At 44.5% G+C, this 23,849-nt stretch overlaps 1 protein-coding gene across 4 annotated transcripts in view; it reads left to right on the forward strand.

Moving 5' to 3' along the window:
• Positions 1-1,112: 1,112 nt before the first annotated feature.
• LOC141117135 (prostaglandin reductase 2-like) overlaps positions 1,113-23,849 on the forward strand; it is a 33,274-nt gene continuing 10,537 nt past the window's right edge. For 2 of the 4 annotated variants that reach the window (XR_012237109.1, XM_073609774.1), the window contains exons 1-6: positions 1,115-1,336; positions 3,704-3,780; positions 7,657-7,775; positions 8,954-9,145; positions 11,448-11,618; positions 23,260-23,469. Coding sequence is in view for 3 of the 4 variants with exons in the window: in XM_073609774.1 (XP_073465875.1) it covers positions 3,744-3,780; positions 7,657-7,775; positions 8,954-9,145; positions 11,448-11,618; positions 23,260-23,469 (729 nt within the window). In the remaining variant the exon portion in view is untranslated. Of the gene's footprint in view, positions 1,337-3,703; positions 3,781-7,656; positions 7,776-8,953; positions 9,146-11,447; positions 11,619-23,259; positions 23,470-23,849 lie in introns of those variants that run through there. The other 2 variants (XM_073609775.1, XM_073609776.1) reach the window with 2 other exon arrangements.

Raw genomic sequence — 23,849 nt, forward strand, 5'->3', positions numbered from 1 at the left:
GTGTATGTTAGATATAGCACAGGGTAAAGCAGTCTGATGTATGTAGGATATAGCACAAGGTAAAGCAGTCTGGTGTATGTAGGATATAGCACAGGTTAAAGCAGTCTGGTGTATGTAGGATTTAGCACAGGCTAATACAGTTTAGTATATGTAGGCTATAGCACAGGGTAAAGCAGGCTGGTGTATGTAGGATATAGCACAGGGTACAGCAGTCTTGTGTGTGAAACATATAACACATGGTACAGCAGTTTAATGTATGTAATGTATAGCACAGCATGCTTCTTCAGCAGTCTGAACATACAGCACAGTGTACATCCTGTATCTGTCTGGTGTACGCGACATATAGCATAATGTAGAATATGAAACGATATGGAATATGAAAGATACAGCACAGTGTACATCCTGTATTTGTCTGGTGTATGTGATGTATAGCATGGAATATGTAAAATACAGCAGAGTGTACCTAGTGGAGTACATAACGTACATTGTAATGTACAGGGGTCCAAGCTATGTAACAGAACTAAGGCAGAGCTTTTATTAAATTTTGGATACAGTGTAGATAGAATAGAATACCTGAAAGTTTTTATTGCTCCTGTTAGGTAGATTTACCTTATTCGTTATGTTTAAATTTATCCTCGAAAGTAAAAGAAAATTACGAATTTTGGGGTGACACCAGAACAAGAAAAGAGGGGAAATCTTCTAATGGGTACACTGGTTCTGGTGACAATCGATAGTTTCTCTCTATGGAGGGATTTCATCTCACTTCCTGTTGTGTCTATGGGACAGGACTTTAAGGGAAATATTCCCAATGCGGCACAAATGTCTTTAAAAAAAATCTGACAGGGGTCGTAATCCTCCCTTACTCTATCCATAATGAAAACAAAAGTTTTGTCTTTAGTTATACTTTAACACAGACAGTCATAACCAACAGCTGCAGCAGAAGTCATTAGACTTCCACTGATCAGCAGCCAGACTGAGCTGAATTCCTGGAATGGAGACAACAACCCAGAGAGCTCTGCCTTCAGAATGGACTTTTCCCACACACTTACAATGATGCCTCACCCAAAATGGCTGCCGCACTTTAGCATGGGGTTGGAGACACTAACGAGAGCGGCCATATTATTGAAGACCAAGGTGAATAGACACTCTCGGGGACCCGCAGGTGCATTTATAGTAGTTGTCTTTCTCGAGTAGTTCCTGCGCATGCGTGTCTTTCAGAAAGTTGGTCTTCTGGAGTTTGCAAGCCGCAGCCGGGGGGGGAGTCACAGCGACCTTCATCGCCAACACTGGGGAGGAGGACTATGATGACATTATTACTGTCACTCACATAAAACAGGTATGGCAGCAATGGGCACACAGCACTGTACATGTCCTCTACTCTGTGATAACACTCAGCTTGTGCTGTACCTCGTCACCTAGCACAATGTTCATTAATCCCTGCCATCCCCCATTTACTGGTCCATACATAGAGACCTATGTCCTCCTCAGCAGACGGGGTCAGTATTATATATAATGTGCACAGTCATCTATATACAGTATGATATATACAGGCAGTGTGAGGAGAGCAGAAGAGAAAGCAAAATCAAAGAGCCCTCAGCAAAAGCATTATAATGTACAGTGAGGCTGCCATAGTACACCAATATACATTACCAAAGGTTAATGCAAATACACTGGGGACCGGTTGCTGAGGGGATGGTGCACACTGGGGATTGGTCACTGAGGAGATGGCGCACACTGGGGACTGGTTAAAGAGGGGATGGAATACACTGGGGACCGGTCACGAAGTGGATGGGTCACACTGGTGACTGGTCATGGAGGGGATGGCGCACACTAAGGACTGGTCATGGAGGGAATGGTGCACACTGGGGACTGGTCATGGAGGGGATGGTGCACATTGTGGACTGGTCACGGAAGGGATGGCGCACACTGGGGACTGGTCACGGAGGGGATGGCGTACACTGGGGACTGGTCACGGAGGGGATGGCGTACACTGGGGACCGGTCACGGAGGGGATGGAATACACTGGGGACTGGTCACAGAGGGAATGGCGCACACTGGGGACCGGTCACGGAGAGGATGGCGTACACTGGGGTCCGGTCACGGAGGGGATGGCGCACACTGGGGACTGGTCACTGAGGCGATGGCACACACTGGGGACTGGTCACTGAGAGGATGGTGCACACTGGGGACCGGTCACGGAGAAGATGGAATACACTGGGGACCGGTCACAGAGGGGTTGGTGCACACTGGGGCCCAGTCACGGAAGGGATGGCACACACTGAGGATTGGTCACGGAAGGGATGGCGCACACTGGGGCTTGGTCACGGAGGGGATGGCGCGCACAGGGGACTGGTCACCGAGGGGATGGTACACACTGGGGACTGGTCACTGAGGGGATGGTGCACACTGGGGACTGGTCACGGATGGGATGGCTCACACTGGGGACTGGTCACTGAGGGGATGGTGCACACTGGGGACTGGTCACGGATGGGATGGCTCACACTGGGGACTGGTCACGGATGGGATGGCTCACACTGGGGACCGGTCACGGATGGGATGGCTCACACTGGGGACCGGTCACGGATGGGATGGCTCACACTGGGGACCGGTCACGGATGGGATGGCTCACACTGGGGACCGGTCACGGATGGGATGGCTCACACTGGGGACTGGTCACAGAGGGGATGGCGCACACTGGAGACTGGTCACGGAGGGGATGGCGCACACTGGGGACCGGTCACAGGGGGGGATGGAATACACTGGGGACTGGTCACAGAGGAGATGGCGCACACTGGGGACCGGTCACAGAGGGGATGGCGCACACTGGGGACCGGTCACAGAGGGGATGGCGCACACTGGGGACCAGTCACGGAAGGGATGGCGGCGTACACTGGGGATTGGTCACGGAGGGGATGGCGCACACTGGTGATTGGTCATAGGGGGGAAGGCGCACACTGGGGATTGGTCACTGAGGGGATGGCGCACATTGGGGACCGGTCACGGAGAGGATGGAATACACTGGGGACCGGTCACAGAGGGGATGGCGCACACTGGGGACCGGTCACGGAAGGGATGGCGCACACTGAGGATTGGTCACGGTTGGGATGGCTCACACTGGGGACTTGTCACGGATGGGATGGCTCATACTGGGGACTGGTAACGGAGGGGATGGCGCACACTGGGGATTGGCCACGGAGGGGATGGCGCACACTGGGGACCGGTCAAGGAGGGAATGGAATACACTGGGGACCGGTCACGGAGGGGATGGCGCACACTGGGGACTGGTCACGGAGGGGATGTAATTTACTGGGGTCTGGTCACGGATGGGGTGGTGTACACTGGGGATTGGTCACTGAGGGGATGGCGCACACTGGAGATCAGTCACGGAGGGGATGGCGCACACTGGGGACTGGTCACTGTGGGGATGGTGAACACTAGGGACCGGTCACGGAGGGGATTGCGAACTCTGGGGATTGGTCGCTGTGGGGATGGCGGACACTGGGGACCGGTCACGGAGGGGATGGCGGACACTGGGGATTGGTCACGAAGGGGATGGCGCATACTGGGGATTGGTTATGGAGGGCATGATGGCGCACTTTGGGGATTGGTCATGGAGGGGATGGCGCACACAGGGGACTAATTACTTTTGCTTGTTTTACTAAATCGGTTTCTGGTTACTGAACATGCTTATATCCTATTTTAGGACCCTGCTGGTACAGAGAAACCTCCATTACCTGTAAAGTATGAAGATAAATAGCTTTGTCTTGGCGTCAAGGCCAGGTAAGTGTTCTTGTTTTGTGCTTCATTACTCTAGAATCCAAGGCATGAAATACCATTTTCTAAATAAAGAAAACAAAGGAACATACACATTTTCAATGTTATAGGTGGCTGCATTCTGACAGTGCTCTTTGCAATGCACCCTCCTTTTCCCTGCTATCCTTCCAAGGCCTCATATACACTGGAGTGGAAAGAAGCACCCAAAAGGGTTTGGAGTGTGAAAGGCTGAGCTATGACTGCATGTGTCTAGATGTGTCTAGCTACAATTATCAAAACAAGAGATTCCTGTGTTGGGGTCAGTTTAGCCATGTCTGAACAGAGCTGAATGCATGTAAATGCTGGTATTGCGTTTAGATGAATGTAAATATAAGTGATTGCGAACAAAAAAATTACACATACCCTGTGCATCTTTAGCCACTTCTCTTTCCCCTTGTAGATCTTTGTGTTTCATGACTAAAGCGAACCCTCTTTGCCACGCATAGGGCCCTAATAAGATATGTAGCCCTTGGAATTGGCTTTGATGACATATGTAAGTGACACAGAATGTTTAAACCCTCCCTTTCCAAGATATCATTCACACAATATGTTCAGTGCCAGGCATTGTGGGAGCCCAAATTTATTTATTTTTTGTGTACAGTAGGTAATGGGATTAAAAGCAAAATACCATGGTGCGTTTGTAGTGTGGATTCAGCATAGAATGGTGACAATATATATGTCTTGATATCCATTTTATTATAGTAAAGAATAAGGTAGAGCTATCTTACATTTCTGAAGGTTTTGTTGGCAACTGATCTAATGCAAATAATAATTGCCCTGCAAGCTATTTTGTGGGTTTGTTGCAGTTTGTATTCTGACTTAGATCTGAAGATGAAGTTTGCATGTGATGTGTGTCTGGATTCGGAGGCATACAGGAGATGCTTTCTTCAGAAATAAAGACATGCTTGTTTTTATATTATTATTTTTACAGGTATTTACAGTATATTGCACTGTCAATTTATGCAGCACTTTACATTTATAAATTGTACATTCACATCAGTCCCTGCCCTCATGCTCGGTTTACACTGCCGCTACTTGGAATCCAACTTGTGAGACCCCAAGTTGCGTGATGTGACAGACTCACCCGGGACAGAGGCTTTTTGAGGGGACTGAATGCTAGCCTCTTGCCTACCGATTATGGGCCCCGGCATTTGGGGGAATGGTGCTCTTTGTGAGCTGTATGCCTGGGGACCCTTAAGGTGGTGTTACTTTAGATTCAGGTCCATGATCCCCCAAGACACACAGACTCTGGGGACCCTGTTTATGCCATATAAGAAATAGTGACTGATTCATACTGTTGGGACACATACTGTGAGGAGATGCTGATGTCATCAACTCCAGCCACCTGTCTGTTGTCTTCTATAATGTAAATTAGTCTAGTCTGGCTTGCCACAGTTTCTAAGAGTATTTCACCCATTGTTTGCGCTAATTAACCCTGCAATAGTATGAAGGAGTTCTGTGTTGATAATGTTGATTGTGTCTTCTGAGCTAAGAGACAGCAAGTCTGTCCTAAAGGTCATGTCTCTTAGTCACTTAGGCTGTCTAAAGGATTAGATATTTAGCTCATGTTAATTAGGTTTCTGGTTACAGTTTGTCATCCTGCTGTATATATTTGTGTGAAAGCTCAAGTAGAAGGCTATTCCTGATGTACTCCAAGACTGGTGTGGTCTGAGCTACGACTAGTGAATGGGAAAGCTAAGGGGTCTTGGATTGTGTGATACCGGACAGAGGACGCATTTACGGCGGACATCTTGAGTACGGGGGTCCGTTACACGTGACATGTGAATTCCCATGTTCTTCAATGAGAGCTGTCTTAATTAGGACTACTGAAGTCGCTCCAACTTTAGAAAAGGTTCCTGTACTACTTTAAGGCTACTTCTATCTGACTTGTACCTATAGACTTTAATGGACTTTGAGCCTCAGTTCAGTTCCGAATTGGTGCGGTGCTGCACCGATTCCCAAAAGTAGTTCCACTTCCTGTACTACTTTTGGCCACTTCAGGGGGCGATTTGACAGACGTCTGTGTGGGTTTCTGCACACATGTCTATACAAATCGCCCCCCGAAGTGGCCAAAAGTACAGGAAGTGGAACTACTTTTGGGAATCGGTGCGGCACAACACTGATTCGGATGGTGCTATTGCCAGCAATAGCCGCTGCATGCCAAATCAGACCAATGTGAATCTACGCTAAGTCGGATCCTCATCCTAATTGATGTAATTTGGATCTGACATTACAGGAAGATTACACAGGCATTCCCTGAAGTTGCTTCAAAGCGGCGCTAAAGTCGTGCCAAGTCACCTGATAAAGTTGCACTTTCAGGTCACGGCATTGTGAACCGAGCCTCCCCAAACTATAAGACGCTTATACCAAAAAAACAAACCAAAAAAATATTTTTAACAAGCCCAGAAAAAGTAAGAGAAGGAGAGGGCCAATTTAGACAGGAGCCAACCAACCTACCAGCATATATGACAGGTTCCCTTTGAAGTGGATGTAATCCCCAATGTAATGACATTAGTTTGCCAAAGCATTGTATACCATAAATAATCACCATTATTTTTGAATAAAATACAATTTTCTTTTTTTTTCTTTACATATTTTGTTGCATCTCAGTGCTGCTGATACCCTGCTGCATTTTTGAAGCTACTTCTGTCTAGATGCACTCTAGCGATGGCTGCATGGCATTTTTCAGGATGGGTTTTATGATAGTGACAACATTGGACCATGTCTGTGTAATGTGCTTTAATACAGCCACTTGTCATCTCCATCAGAAATGTTACAGGGTGGCAACACATTAACATAATTGGGAGGCAGGGACAGAGCAGTGTCAGCCTATAACAGGAAGTGGCTAAAAAAGGATCAAAAGATATTATTTTAATGAATGCTGCAGATTTCAAAATATTGAAAATTATTTTTTTTAAATTACATTAATATGTTAAATCCTGTATAAGGTTTTAGTGAAGGTTTACATATGTCAAAGCAAATCTGTAGCTACAGTAAAGTTACCAAAATGCTGCTTGTATGCCATATTAAGTACCTATGATGATTACCTGGTACAGCTTTTCTGTTGAACCCCTTGGCACCCCCTGAAACCCAGGGCACTGTATTATGCAAATCTCAGTCAATCTATAGTTAGGGGTCTAGTACACTTCCTCCCACCTCCTTCACTTTACTATAGGCCCATTGCTATGATTGACACCCACACTGACCAGTAGAGCGGCACAAGGTGTTGGGGAGGGTCAGAACTCTTGATCACAATGTTCAAAACAGCACTCGGTAAGAAAGCTGTTCTAGCACAGAGGAACCTGGCATACAAGTAGTGCACACATGACTTAAGGAGGAACTCCACACTACCTATCACAAATGAAAACTTAAATCCCTAACACTTTTCCTTGCTTACAAAATAAAAAACACATACTTATTAGTCCATTGAGCCCAATGTTGTCCTGCTTGCAGGCAAAGTTTTCCCTATTCCTTTCCCTATTCTTGCAGTTCTCTCTGCCAGGTCTATGACTATGACCTTGACCTTGGTAATGTCATTATCTCCTGGTCTTGCACAGAAATGGCTCAGGTCCCTGTCAGTAATATGCCACAGACCTTGTGGCATGTCTACGCATGCACAGGATTTTGCCAAATGCCCCCTGGAGTTTCACAGATCGCATGTTGCAGTTTGTGAGATTTTGCGCATGTGGGGGTCTCCATCATATCACTGTCAGGAATCTGAGCTGTTTCTATGGATGGGCGGGGTCTAAATACATTATTCTTACCTAGTTGAGAATCAAAATAAAATAAATGCAGAATTCTCCACAATACATAGGATCGATTGTATGATGCTCTCTTAACCAGGAAATGATGGGGAGCCGGTGCCTGAGAACTTCCGCTTGGAAGAAGCTGAACTCTCTGAAGAGCTGAAAGATGGGCAAGTCTTGGGCAAAACCTTGTACATCTCTGTGGATCCTTATCTGGTGAGCACAGTACACTATTCTCTCTGTAGAACATCAGGAACTGGCTGAATTTCAATCCATATTTGGGCAGGCTGAATGTACCTGTGACAGACCTAGCTAGGACAGATGCTTTTGGAGGGGACTGAATGCTAGCCTCTTGCCTACCGATTATGGGCCCTGGCATTTTGGGGAATGGTGCTCTTTGTGAGATGTATGCCTGGGGACCCTTGAGGTGGTGTTACTTTGGATTCAGGTCCATATCCCCCCAAGACACACAGACTCTGGGAACCCTTTATATGCCATATTAGAAATAGTGACTGATTCATACTGTTGGGACACGTACTGTTAGATGCTAATGTCATCAACTCCAGCCACCTGTCTGTTGTCTTCTATAATGTAAATGAGTCTAGTCTGGCTTGCCACAGCTTCTAAGAGTATTTCACCCATTGTTGTTTGTTCTAATTAACCCTGCAATTGTATGAAGGAGTTCTGTGTTTATACTTATAATCTACTGTGTGAAGCTCGGTGACAACAAGTCTGACCTGTAGTGAAATCCTGATTTATCATAACAATGCCCAGGAGGGCATGGAGTCACTTCGGCTGCTTTAAGGGATTAGTTAATTAGCTCATGTTAATTCTATTTCTGGTTTCAGTTGTATTGTTGGAGTAATATGAGCAGGAGGGGGGAACCTCTGCTTTAACTATATATAAAGATTTGTATTTTGGTTCTAATAAAAGACTCCATGTTTAGCAACTAAACAAGTATCGTCTTGTTTTGTGCTTGTGAGCGGTTGGAATATCTGATATCTATATTCAGACTGTGAGGAAGTGGTATATGATGAAAGCACTCAAGCAGAGTGTAGGGACATTACGTTACAATACCCAAGTCGATCTACTTGGGCACAACCAGCCTGTCTGATTTTTCTTCATGCGATTACTGTCGGCTGCTATAGTTGCTAGCAGTAATATTGAATTCTGACGGCCAAGAAGGCTCCCCTTGCCCCCCCTGACGGCAGAACACAATAGCGCTGCGGGTAGCACTCCTCCCATTAACACTGAATGCACTGATGGGGGAATTGAGTTATTTTCTTTCCTTCCACCCATAGTGAAAGGAAATAAAATTGATTAACCTGTGGCTTGGCAGAAAGTTCACTTCAAATCATTTATTGTGATGGTTTTATTTATTTATTTATTTTCAGCGATGTCGCATGAATGAGCAAACAGGGACAGATTACATGCAGCCTTGGAAGGTTTCTGAAGTTCTTGACAGCGGTGGGATTGGAGTGATTGAACAAAGCAAAAACAGCGGCCTCAAAGTTGGGGACATTGTCACAAGTTTTAACTGGCCTTGGCAGACTAAGTGCATTCTGGATGGTAACACTTTGAAAAAAGTAATACAATTTGGTATTAATTGCTTTAGTTTTTTATGCCATTTATTATGGTACATTTTTTAAAATCGTTTTTACTTTGTGGTCAATGAAAGGGGTACGAAAATACCATTCCTCTGAGGACACAGGCAGAAATACAAAAACTTTTGTAGTAGCTGGGAAGGGTAATAATCATTGCCATGTTTACATTGTAGTCTGGTCCCTGTTGCAAAGATTTCATGAACACTTGGGCTGGGAGAGAGAGAGTTTCTCTCTCTGGGACACAGTTAGTCTGTGTGATTAAAAACCTTGCAAAAGTCTAAACCCTTCCCTAGCTCAATACAAAAATATTAAATATGGACGGGGTTCCACTTTAACATTAAAGTAACACTAAACCCTTACTCTCCAAAATGAATCCATACATATCCACTACCAGGGCCGGTGCTAGACTGTTTTGCTCCCTAGGCAAGACCAGCTACTTGCACCACTGCCCCCCTGCCATTAAAAAATAAAAACTTCAAAATTAAAAAAAAAAGTAGAAAATATTAAAATATGAAAACCTGTGTGGGGCTATGATTAAGCATGGGACATGAGTGGTGTCAACTGCTCCAGGACAAATAATCTCCAGGTAGGGGATCCAGCAGGCTGCTGAGTGATAGCTGCCCCCCCACTTCACACTTCCACACAGATAATAATCCCCTGGGCGATGTCACATCCAATCCCCAGCAGGTATTGCACAGTATGGGGCAAGTCGGATGTCTATCAGGGTGCTGGGTCCAGTCGATCCGACAGGCTGGATGTTTGCTACATGCGATGGGAGGAGGCTGAAGAGGGAGGACACTTCTTCTACTCCTGGATTCGTCCTTGGCAAAGGCAAAACAAACGGTGGCGACACAGCCTACTTGTAGCAGAGCATGGCTGGGGAGCCCCGGCTGTAGATTCTACTATGGCCGCTGGCCCCCTCCTCCCTTTGAAACTGCTGTGTCCATGGTAACTTCCCCCTGTGCCTCCTGTCCCGGCCCTGGGGAAACCAGTGGTCATGGCTGCGCCTCCATGTAACATCCTCTGTGAGCTCCTGAGCCTCTAATATTCCCTCTCGCTTTTGTTTGTTTGGAGTGAGCAGTGCATATTAGTTGCGGTCATGTGCGCTGCTCTATGCACACTACAAATATATTATTTTTATTCTATAGACCAGTGATGGCAAACCTTGGCACCCCAGATGTTTTGGAACTACATTTCCCATGATGCTCATGCACTCTGCAGTGTAGTTGAGTATCATGGGAAATGTAGTAACAAAACATCTGGAGTGCCAAGGTTCGCCATCACTGCCATAGACTTTAGTCCATCTCAGAAGAGAGTAAGAGAGGGTGGCTACATTCCTACCTACAGTAGGGGAGGGGTACTTGGAACTTGCTGCCCCTGAACAACAGGACCAGTAGGGCCTCCAGGGATTTAACTATTGCTGTTTCCAACACTACGGCCGAGTTTGTGAGGTCAGGCTGCAACCACCAATGAGCTGTCACAAGTTGCGGTGCCAGGAAATATTTATAGCAGTCAGGCATAGCTAGGCCCCCTCTATCCGTTGGTCGGATTTAGGGTGGTGTATTTGTACCTAGGTGGCTTAGACCCCCACAGAAATTTAAAAAAAAAGGCTTTTGATGGAGTTACAGAAGGCTCGCAGGAGCCACTGGGGGGAATTCCTAAAAATATACGTAAATTTGGGAAGAACCTTAATTTTGAGGAGGTTAATGTGTCCAACAAGCGATAGGGGGAGGTTGCTCCACACTTTCAGTTTGGTCTTAAACGCAGCCATGACAGAGTCTAGATTGTTCCTCACAAAGTCTTTGCTGTGTCTAGAGATTACAATCCCCAAGTATGTAAAGCTGGTAACCCACTGCAAGGGGGAGGTGGTGGGCGAGGAGGACCTAGCCCCCTCATCCACCAGGAACAGTAATGATTTATGCCAGTTCACCCGTAATCCCATAAAGGACAAGAAGTCATCCATAATCCTCAGGGCTCCCTGCAGAGAGGCACCAGCATCATTTAGAAAATCTCGACTTACTGTGTAATTTACATATTGTTATCACTTTACAAAATGAAACTTTTCCCTTTAGACTGTATGCAATGAACGTAACAATTTTATATTTTCCCTATCAAGGATTGAATTCACATTTGCTAGTATTGTTAAATTAAGGATCCAGTAAAGCAGAAGCTAAAACCATTACCCTTGACGTATTCAAATAATAGAAGAAACAAAACTATAGTGACAATGACTACAGATCACTCAGTGCAACAGAAGTGTTAACCCTCTTTATTTTTAATATAGGTAGACCCTAATCTTGTGGACGGCCACTTGTCACTTTTGTTGGGTGCAGTTGGAATGACCGGATTGACAGCTTTCCTCGGTGTGAAGGAGAAGGGTCATGTGATCCCTGGAGCTAATCAGACGATGGTGGTTAGTGGTGCTGCTGGAGCTTGTGGTTCCCTAGCTGGTCAGGTAAGTCACTGTATCTTTAACTTCATTAGGCAGTGTGAAATTCTTTCATCCTCTGAGGTACAATTAATCATTTTAAATTCCAACAATTCCCTTATTTTGACCCTTTGAAAAGACTGTTGCATAGCTTTAATGTGATTAAAAAAAAAAAAAGAATCCTATGCATTTCATAGATCATGTTGTGTCGTATTCTGTAGAGACTAAGAAATTTATAATATGACTATTCTTAGTAGCCAGGTGATGCTAGGAGGTTTAATATCCTATATTATGTATAAGTTATGCACTGTATTTCTTATATGCATGGATAACAAGCACGGGAACATTGTCACACTGGACTCAATACTGATTGTGTATCCATGCTCATCATGTTTGCATGTGCCTCTTGCACATGGGCATTTTAAAATACTCCTATCTCTGCTGGATCTTTCTGCCTGGACATGCCAGAAAAATTAAGCGTAAAATATGCTGGTCTTAGTGTGTAATTTTCATAAGCTCTTCTCACACAGCTTTGGCCCAATTTTTTTTGCCTCTTAACCACTTCAGCCCGGAAGGTTTTACCCCCTTAATGACAAGGCCATTTTGTGCAATACGGCACTGCGTCACTTTAACTGACAATTGCGGGGTTGTGCGATGTTTTCCCCAAACAAAATTGATGTCCTATTTTTTTCCCACAAACAGAGCTTTCTTTTGGTGGTATTTGATCACCTCTGCGGTTTTTATTTTTTGTGCTATAAATAAAAAAAAATTTAAATTTTGAAAAAAAATACAAACTATGTTTTTCTTTATCGTACATCACGGGACACAGAGTGACCATATTAATGACTATATGGATTATACGCCACCTACTAGTGGATGGACACTGGCAGATAGTCAAACAGGAAGTCCACCCCTATATAACGCAATCTACGCAGGAAGGACCTCAGTTTTGTAGCAAAGCAATGAATATTCCAAAAAAGATGGGAGGGACCTCTGTGTCCCGTGATGTACTCCAAGAAAAGGATTTTACAGGTAAGTATGAAGAAAAATCCTAATTTCTTTATCGTACATCACTGGTCACAGAGCAACCATAATAATGACTATATGGGATGTCCTAAAGCAATGCACTTGAGGGGAGCGAGACACAATCACAGAAACTGCCACTTGAGAAGGATTCCTTCTGCCGCCCAAAACATACTGTGGCCCAGCAGTATCCTCTGTGGCTTTGATATCCATCTGGTAAAATTCTGTGAATGTATCGTACATCACGGAACACAGAGCAACCATAATAATGACTATATGGGTTATATGCCACCTACTGGTGGATGGACATTGGCAGATAGTCAAACAGGAAGTCCACCCCCTACATAACCCCTCCTACACAGGAAGGACCTCAGTTTTTTTCGCCAGTGTCTGTAAGGTGGAATGGTCACTGATGTGATACATGTGCTCTTGGAGCATACTTGGAAGTCTGGACAGTTCTATTTGGAATCATGGACATCATTTGGATCCATTCGAAAAAGCTGTCAGCCAAAATGGATAGTACCCGAGCCTCATTGGAAGGAGAAAAGATTCCTCTAGGTTTGCCTGTAATGCGGTCTTACGGCGCTGGACCCTGCGTAATAGAACCCTGTGCAATGTTTGTTCTGACCAAGGTGCTTTCCTGCTATACAGGTCCAGGGGAGTGGAACCCACATTAAGGGGGACCCAGTCCCTGAAGGTTTTCTATGACAAAGATCACTGTGTTGGGTGAAGATTGGACTCCTGTTACAGTGGGGACGGAAAGTATTCAGACCCCCTTAAATTTTTCACTCTTTGTTATATTGCAGCCATTTGCTAAAATTATTTAAGTTCATTTTTTTCCCCATTAATGTACACACAGCACCCCATATTGACAGAAAAACACAGAATTGTTGACATTTTTGCAGATTTATTAAAAAAGAAAAACTGAAATATCAAATGGCCCTAAGTATACAGACCCTTTGCTCAGTATTTAGTAGAAGCAACCTTTTGATCTAATACAGCCATGAGTGTTTTTGGGAAAGATGCAACAAGTTTTTCACACCTGGATTTGGGGGTCCTCTGCCATTCCTCCTTGCAGATCCTCTCCAGTTCTGTCAGGTTGGATGGTAAACGGTGGACAGCCATTTTTAGGTCTCTCCAGAGATGCTCAATTGGGTTTAAGTCAGGGCTGTGGCTGGGCCATTCAAGAACGGTCACGGAGTTGTTTTGAAGCCACTCCTTCATTATTTTAGCTATGTACTTAGGGTCATTGTCTTGTTGGAAGGTAAACCTTCGTCCCACTCTGAGGTCCTGAGCACTCTGGAGAAGGTTTTCGTCCAGGATATCCCTGTACTTGGCTACATTCATCTTTCCCTCGATTGCAACCAGTCGTCCTGTCCCTGCAGCTGAAAAACACCCCCACAGCATGATGCTGCCACCACCATGCTTCACTGTTGGGACTGTATTGGACAGGTGATGAGCCTGGTTTTCTCCACACATACCGCTTAGAATTAAGGCCAAAAAGTTCTATCTTGGTCTCATCAGACCAGAGAATCTTATTTCTCACCATCTTGGAGTCCTTCAGGTGTTTTTTTTTAGCAAACTCCATGCGGGCTTTCATGTGTTTTGCACTGAGGAGAGGCTTCCGTCGGGCCACTCTGCCATAAAGCCCCGACTGGTGGAGGGCTGCAGTGATGGTTGACTTTCTACAACTTTCTCCCAACTGCATCTCTGGAGCTCAGCCACAGTGATCTTTGGGTTCTTCTTTACCTCTCTCACCAAGGCTATCTCCCCCGATAGCTCAATTTGGCTGGACAACCAGCTCTAGGAAGGGTTCTGGTCATCCCAAACGTCTTCCATTTAAGGATTATGGAGGCCACTGTGCTCTTAGGAACCTTAAGTGCAGCAGAAATTTTTTTGTAACCTTGGCCAGATCTGTGCCTTGCCAAAATTTTGTATCTGAGCTCTTCAGGCAGTTCCTTTGACCTCATGATTCTCATTTGCTCTGACATGCACTGTGAGCTGAAAGGTCTTATATAGAAAGGTGTGTGGCTTTCCTAATCAAGTCCAGTCAGTATAATCAAACAGCTGGACTCAAATGAAGGTGTAGAACCATCTCAAGGATGATCAGAAGAAATGGACAGCACCTGAGTTAAATATGAGTGTCACAGCAAAGGGTCTGAATACTTAGGACCATGTGATATTTCAGTTTTTCTTTTTTAATAAATCTGCAAAAATGTCAACAATTCTGTGTTTTTCTGTCAATATGGGGTGCTGTGTGTACATTAATGAGGAAAAAAATGAACTTATATGATTTTAGCAAATGGCTGCAATATAACAAAAAGTGAAAAATTTAAGGGGGTCTGAATACTTTCTGCCCCCACTGTATGTTCAGAGTCCTGCAGGAGGAATAGCAAGTCTGCATTTTTGCAGTTTCTCTAAAAAAAAAAAAAAAAAAAAAAAAAAAAAAAAAGAATAAAAAAGAGAGAGCGATCTGACTGTCTGTTCTCCCAGTGGCCACTGGGGGGCAGTGTGCTGTTTAATCATGCTGTGTACTTCTTAGTCGTGTGGGGTGCTGTTTCTCCTCCAGCCACTAGAGGGCACAAGCTCACTCAGTATGGCCTATTTTTTTTATAGGCAGGAAGTGGAAGGGCGGCCATGTTAAGAAAGCCATGTGGTCGACACCTTCAGCAGGGCCTCTTGAGACATAACACCAGCCCATGGATACTAGTGAAGTGTGAGTACTTACTATGGGAGAAATGCATGGCCAGACAAATCATGATTATATACTGCATACCTACTGCTTATTCTGGGGGGCCTGTACAACTGTAAGTCGATACACCCCTAGCAGTGCACTTTAAAGTGTTGGATCTCCAGAATACTGTGAATTTGGCACAAAAAATAGTATGGGTCCTGGTGCAGTTGAACAGGTGCATACTTCAGAATAATGTGCATTTGGTCTGCAGGAGCTTACTTTTAGGCTGAAGCAGGAAAAGGCTGCGTGACATGCATATGTGCTAAACTAGTAAAAACTAGTATGGGGCCAAGTGCAGCATAGTATACATGCTTGCAAGCTTGTTGCCTAAATGCATGCTTTGCATAGATGCTGCATACATACTTACATACATGTGGCAAAGCACATGTTTGGAAGACCATGAGCATCGGTGCACTTGAAGGAGTTGTGTCTCCAGAATAGCATGCATTGGGTCTGCAGTAGCTTGGTTTTGGGCTCCCTTTTCACACTTGTGCGATTTGAAAATCGCACATTTTTGTCTTAACTTTTAATTTTGCAGCGGCGTGAAGTACTGCCTCTGTAATCTTGAAATCTATGGACCTCAAGTCGTGCCAAGGTCAGACCGGAGTGGTACAAGGGCTGCTTTGAGGTTGCTGCGATATAAAGACAAACGGATGTCAAGGGTACTCATTGGAAATAATGGGGTGCGACTTGTCAGGCGACCTTGCAGTCCCAAGTTGCAGGACGGGTCGCACAGGTGTGGAAGAGGCCTTAGGCTGTTAAAGCAGCATAGAGGCTGCATTGGATGCCTATGTACTTGGCTAATCCTGATTATAACTAGTATGGGCCCAGGTGCGGTTGAGCATGTGCAGCATAGTATACATGATTGGTGTGCTAAAGTGCCAAATTAAATAACCGTGGGTAATGTTATAAGCATAAAAAACATGGTGAATTATACATATAACACATGTGATGAAAAATTATATGAAAAAAATGAAATAGAAAATAATGTAAAATAAAGTCTCTAGTAATCTCCAAGTGTCAACAATGTGCGGTGATTAATCGCAGTCCATATTGGAGTGGGATGGTCCTGATCCCCGTGTAAAAAACCAGTAAGGTAGATGGAGGGTAAGAACACCAGTGTGATAGTGCCACCACCAGAATAAATGCAGGCTTACCAAAGAGTTTGAACTCAAGAGAACATACGTTCTATGAGTCAAACCAGCTTGTATTGTCAGCCAACAATGGGGGTGGAACCTTGGGAGTCATCAGTGATTAGAGTCTAAAGTCTCCGGAGCCTTCATGGAAGGATCTTCTCCATATAGGTGGTTACACATCCAGGAGAGATGGCCCGTAGGAGATAAAAAAGGGGCCACATAGCATAATTCCGTAAGCAAGAAAAATTTTTAACAAAAAGTAGAACACTTATATTTATGCAGTAAAAAAAACGCTTTGTGTAAAATCGTGGTGGCAGTGGAGTCCTACATGATTGCTTACCTGCAAAGGGGCCCCGCCCCATGGCCCCCGCGCCCGACAAATGGGCGGGGCCCTACATGGAGACCCCCAAGGCTGGCCTTGACAGCGCGTCTGTGTGGACACATGTTGCGTAAACGCAGGTTTTTATAAGCATATGTTTGTATAGACGTGTGGGCATAAGTGTGTATGCATGTTGCATAGATATACGAGTTTTGCGTGGATGCATGTTTGCATAAACACCTGGTGCATAGACACGTTTGCATAGATGCGTGTTGCGTAATATATGTTGCATAAACACGTTTCATAAACGCATGCTTGCTTATTCCGTAAATGCGTGCTTCCATGGACACGTATTATGTAAGTGCATGGATACGCTTTCATGTTTTGCCTAAACGCATATTTGCTTAAGCACATACCTACATGCTTCCATAAACGCATGCCTCCATAAATGCATGTTGCTTAAATGCAAGCTGGCATGTTTTCATTTATACTGCATATGCTTAGAACTGTATACAAATGTGCTTATTTACATTAAGTTATATACATATGTGCTTAGTTGCAATACCGCTTCCCGATCGCCTCACGCAGATATACTGCAGCGGAAGGGCACGTACAGGCAGAATCACGTACCTGTACGTGGCCCTTTAAGAGGCGGCTTGCGGGCACACGCTTGTGCATGCCCTGCCGGGAGCTCCGTGAGTCGGATCGTGGGTCCCGCAGACTTGATACTCACGATCGTCTCACAGAGAGGAAGAACAGGGAGATGCTAATGTAAACAAGCATCTCCCCATTCTGCCTAGTGACACTGTCACTGATCACAGCTCCCTGTGATCGGGAGCTGTGATCAGTGACGTGTCACTCGTAGCCACGCCCCCTAACAGTTAGAATCACTCCCTACACTCCCTACGACACACTTAACCCTTTAATAGCCCCCTAGTGGTTAACCCCTTCACTGCCAGTGTCATTTTTACAGTAATAAGTGCAATTTTATAGCACTGAACGCTGTAAAAATGACAATGGTTCAAAAATGTGTCAAAATTGTCCGATATATCCGTCATAATGTCGCAGTCACGATAAAAATCGCAGATCTAGTAAAAAAATAAAAATGCCATAAAACTATCCCCCCGCCCTATTTTGTAGATGCGATATCTTGCATAAACCAATCAATAACCGCTTATTGCGATTTTTTTTTTTTTTTTTTTTTTTTTTTTTTTTTTTTTTTTTTTTTACCAAAAATATGTAGAATACGTATCGGCCTAAACTGAGGAAAAAAAATGTTTTTTTATATACTTTTGGGGGATATTTATTATAGCAAAAATTTAAAAATAATGCGTTTTTTTTCAAAATTGTCGCTATTTTTTTTGTTTGTAGTGCAAAAAATAAAAAACGCAGAGGTGATCAAATACCACCAAAAGAAAACTCCTATTTGTGGGAAAAAAAGGACGTCAATTTTGTTTGGGAGCCATGTCACACAACCGCGCAATTGTCAGTTAAAGTGATGCAGTGCCGAATCGCACAAAAAGTGCTCTGGTCTTTGGCCAGCGAAATGGTCCGGGGCTTAAGTGGTTAAACTGTATACATATGTGCTTTTTTGCTTAGGACTACATACATATCAGTTTTTTTTTTGCCTAGGACTACATACAAATGTGCTTATTGCCTTGAGCTGCATACATAGATGCATGAATGGCAAGAATACTTGTATACCTGCATGTTTGCATACCTGGGTACCTGCATACTTATGGGGTTGTATAGCGGTAGACCAACATTGTCTAGCCCTGCATCCTTGTGGAACTGCATATTAGTTTTCTTATACAGTCACTTTATTATGTATCTGTTAGACTAGCTAAATGACTTAGAAGGGTGCTACTGCCCTCAGGTTCACTGGTCTGGCAATGTTCACGTCTCCTGATGGACCAATGGCATCAGGGTGATCTGAGTCACTGTGGCGCTTGATCTCAGATCAAGCCTAGTTAGTACTTGGATGGGAGACTGCCCAGGTTTCCCTCCTAAGTGAAGAAGACATCTGAGGTTGCTGTGTTTGAGAGTATCTCAGACCATAAGATTTTAGAGCAGCCTCTGAGGTGGGTGCTCCTATCTTAGCCGGGTCAGTCTTTGCCTTGTGTTGGGTCTTGGAGGAAAAGTTATGGGCTCATTATTGTAAAACAATTAAATGGTAGCAGATTCAAAACTGAATAGGGACATGAGGTCTATCTTTAGATCTCAATCCGCTGGGCATCCTTCTGCTTCAGATAGGCTTGGTCTGTTCAGTGATGACCTCTCTGCAAGAGGTAGATTGCGGGGCCCATAATCATCAGGAAACACAAAGCTTCATGTGCCGGGTTGTTTCCAGCCTCACCAAAGATTTCTGTAACTGCAGTGGAAAGTCGTCTGTTTTCTTTTTTGTGACCATCCTTCGGACTGGCCACAGCTTCTGAGGTTCACAAAGATCCTAGCTCTGGCGCTGGACTTGTTAAAGACTCAGGGGGTGTCAATCTCAGTCAGAATACCTCAATAACCTTTGCTCAGGAAGCAGTTGGTCCATTTTTGCCGTAGGAAGCTGTATCTAGGTCGAAGCACATTCCTTATGTACAGTCCTACTCCGGGTCTTGGAGAGGATCATTCTCTCTGTCTGGAACTTGAAGATCCAGACATTGGATTGCCGGGGGGCTCTGTTCCCGGGGTGTTGTACAGCTAAAGATTGGTGGTCGATAATTCGGAATCTAGAAAGGTTGAATTTTTCCTTTCGGGTATTGGAAGATAATAACCACTGATGCCAGTTTCTCCCTTTGCTTTGAGGGTGGCTACAGTTCAGTGGACTTGGTCTCCACAGGAGAGTATACTGCCCATAAATATCTTGGAGCTTTTTGGCCAGTACGCCTTGCTCTGGATTATGGTACAAACCAGTTGTAGGTTCTATCCAGGAAAGCCTCTGCAGGGACATATATATCAACCATCAGGGCGGCACCAGGAGTCATACGGCTCAGGAGGGTGAACCACTTTCTGTCTGAGACGGCACAAGGACTGTGTCTATCATCCGTGCATATTCCAGGTATAGAATAGTGGCAAAAGGAACTCTGCAGGTCAATCTACTAGATTCCAAGTTCTACAACAATTTGGGACAGGTTTTGTCTGGGACGAGGGTCCCACTGGCAATAGGGGTAGATGCACTGGTAACACCTTAGGGACCAGTTCTCCCTTATTTGATGCTTCCCTCTGTTTCAACTTCTCCCAGATCTTTTGAGAAGAATCTGGCAGGTGAAAACAGTGTTAATAGTGTTAACTGTATTAGCCCAGGAGGACTTGGTACACCGACATAGTGAGTCTTGCGGGGGTCGCTTCTTGAACACTCCCAGTCTAGTGGAACCTAATTGTCTTGAATCCTGTATCTCAGCACTGTTGAGCCCCTGGAAACCAGCTTCGGAGAATTTCGTTTACAGGACTTGGAAATATTTTTTTGCCTGGGGTGCCAGGAAGTGGCACCCACCGAAATATGTGAGTGGGAGATTTTCTCTTTCTTTCTCCAATCGGTAGGGGAAAGGAGATTGGCCTTAAGTACCGTTAACGGTCAGGGTTCATCCCTATACATTTTTTTTCCCAGGGTCTGTTGTTTCTCAAGCCTTGATTCATACTTTATACAGCGTGTAACGTAGACAGTCTCGCCTGTCAGGCAATTCTTGTGTCCTTGGGACTTGAATTTGATCTTGACTGTCCTTGCAGAGGCCACTTTTTGAACCAATCGAGAGATTCTGTTAGTCTTTTAACTCGGAAGGTGGTTTCTTTGGTTGCTATCACTTCACTAAGTGGAGTGTTATGCCGCGTACACACGGTCGGACTTTTCGTCTACAAAAGTCCGACAGCCTGTCCGACAGACTTCCGGCGGACTTTCGGCGGACTTGCAGCAGACTTTCTAACGAACGGACTTGCCTACACACGACCACACAAAAGTCCGACGGATTCGTACGTGATGACGTACACCGGACTAAAATAAGGAAGTTCATAGCCAGTAGCCAATAGCTGCCCTAGCATGGGTTTTTGTCCGTCGGACTAGCACACAGACGAGCGGATTTCGGGGTCCGTCGTAGTTACGACGTAAAGATTTGAAGCATGTTTCAAATCTAAAGTCCGTCGGATTTGAGGCTGAAAAAGTCTGCTGAAAGTCCGGAGAAGCCCACACACGATCGGATTACCAGCCAGCTTTAGTCCGTCGGCGTCCGTTGGACTTTTGTAGACGAAAAGTCCGACCGTGTGTACGCGGCATTAGAGTTGGCGGCTCTTTCATGCAAGGAGATGTTTTTGGTCTCGCATCATATTAGGGTGATGTTGCGCCCTCATCCATTTTTTGCCTAGTATGGTGTCTGGTTTTCACTTGAATCAAGACAATGTCTTGCCTTCTTTTCTGATCTTCAGTTGGCAGGAGTTGGATCACTGCATACTCTGGAGGTACTTCTGGTGGTCAGAATTGCTTGATTTGTCGGTACAGGTCAGGAATCCTGGTTTGTGCTGCCAGTAGAGCCCAGGATGGGCAGGAGGCATCCAAGTTAACTATTTTCACAGTGACTTCCCCCACCCCCACCCCTTTTTTTGGTAAAAGCACTCGCTACCAGATGTGTGGGGGCATCTTGGACCATCCGCCATCAGGTGTCAGTTGCTCAGGATATAAGGCAATTACATGGTCTTTTGTTCATACATTCACAGAATTTTACCAGATGGATATCAAAGCCATGGAGGATACTGCTGGGCCACAGTATGTTTTGAGCTGCAGAAGGAATCCTTCTCAGGTGGCAGTTTCTGTGATTGTGTCTCGCTCCCCTCAAGTGCATTGCTTTAGGACATCCCATATAGTCATTATTATGGTTGCTCTGTGACCCGTGATGTACGATAAAGAAATTAGGATTTTTCTTCATACTTACCTTTTTTTTTTTCAAAATTTAAATTTTTTTTTATTTATAGCACAAAAAATAAAAACCGCAGAGGTGATCAAATACCACCAAAGTAATTATTATGGTTACTCTGTGTTCCATGATGTACTCCAAGAAAAGGATTTTACAGGTAAGTATGACGGAAAAATCCTAACTTTACTTTCTGCTATATGCAGAAAAAAAAAGTAAAAAAAAACAAATTTAGGTCAATATATATTCTTTTACAAATTAAAAAAAAACAAAAAACGCAATAAGCGTATATTGATTGGCGGTGATCAGCGATTTTTAGCAGGATTGCGGCAGACCGTGACATTATTAGAAACTATGGGAAAGATTTATGGACGTTAAAAAAAACATTTTTATGTTTTTACTGGTAATGGCTGCGATTTTTATTTTTATTTTTTTTATTTATTTATTTTTTTGCGGGACTGAGACGTTGCGGCGGACAAATCTGACCCTAAGTGACACTTTTTGGGGACCAATGACATTTATTACATTGATCAGTGCTAAAAAGAAATGCACTGATCAATGTATAAATGAGCTGGCAGGGAAGGGGTTAACACTAAAGGGCGATCGAGGGGTTAACTGCGTTCACCCAGTGTGTTCTAACTGTATTGGCTCACTGGAACACCACAGAGATCGCTGGTCCCGATCACTGGGAACAGCAGATCTCCATAATGTCTCCTTTCAGAACTGGGATCCGCCTTCTGCCTCTGTGTATTGCGAACGCGGATCCCTGGTGCAATTGAACCGACCTGCCACTGTATATATACAGTAGCTGGTCGGCAAGTGGTTAAAATACTGATCTAAACGCTTAAGGTGGTATTAAAGGTTTAGCTTTTTTTTTTAAACAAAAATGTTTTATTTACCTGCTCTGTGCAATGGTTTTGCACAGAGCAGCCCTGATCCTCTTCTTCTCGGGTCCCCCACTGGCGCTCCTGGCTCCTTCCCCATGACCAGTGCCTCCAATAGTAAACCGCTTGCTATGGTGTCACTGATGCGTGCTCGCTCCCGAGCCCTGCTCTATGCATCCATAAGACTCATAGAGCCGCGGCTCGGCCCAGCCCCCCGCTCCCTCCTCATTGGCTCACTAGCTGTGATGGATAGCATTGGGAGTCAATGGCTTCCACTGCTCTTTCAGCCAATAAGGAGAGGGAGTCCTGAGACAGTCAAGGCTCTCATGCACATTGCTGGATTGAGAGGGAGCTCAGGTAAGTTTTAGGGGCGCTGTGGTGGGAATGCAAAGAATGCATAAAGGTTAAAAAAAAAACCTTTACAACCACTTTAATGTACAAGGCCACATAGGCTAACATAGAATTGCATTTAAAGGCATAAATAAAAATGGGCTGTATATCTGTAAAGCAGTTTTTTTTTTTTTATGCCCATGTGCATGAGGCCAAAAGCATATAATCAGTGCATGCTTCCAGTACTGTAAGTCTGCTGCTCTGTCACTATATATGGGATAGTTTTCATCTGTGTTTAATAAAATTGTTGCTGTGACAGCAATGCCATCTCTAATATCAATGCTTGACCCTAGATCGGCCACCTCCTCGGCTGCTCCCATATTGTAGGTATCTGTGGAACAAATGAAAAATGTGCCATTTTGACCTCAGAGTTGGGTTTTGATGAGGCTTTAAACTACAAGGAGCCAGGACTTGAAGAAAAGTTAAGAGTCTGCTGTCCTGATGGTGTGGATGTCTACTTTGACAATGTTGGAGGAGAGATCAGCGACATTGTTATCAGTCAGGTAAATAGGATTGCTTATGTACTGTATAGGAGTGTGTGAATTTTATACAGTGCCATGGTTGTGACCATGCACGTGGCAACTGCATTTTTAAAGTTCATAATGATATTGGCCTTGTATTTCAAACACAGGACAGTGGACAGACCTCCCCACTTTTGTGTTATCAGAAACTATATCCTGTCTTTATGTAAAACCTTTCCAGGTCAATGGATACATATACATGTTCAAGTGGCCAGTGCTTAACCATTGTGGCATGCAACATATGGCAACAAAAATCACCTAAGTACACAGGGCATACCAAGCACACTGCATCATCATCAACACTGGTGCCAAAAATTGACCATTTGATCAGTGTTTATAAAGGGTGTTCAGATTTGTGAGAA

This window comes from Aquarana catesbeiana, linkage group LG13 (genome assembly GCF_042186555.1).
Source record: "Aquarana catesbeiana isolate 2022-GZ linkage group LG13, ASM4218655v1, whole genome shotgun sequence".
Taxonomy (NCBI): domain Eukaryota; kingdom Metazoa; phylum Chordata; class Amphibia; order Anura; family Ranidae; genus Aquarana; species Aquarana catesbeiana.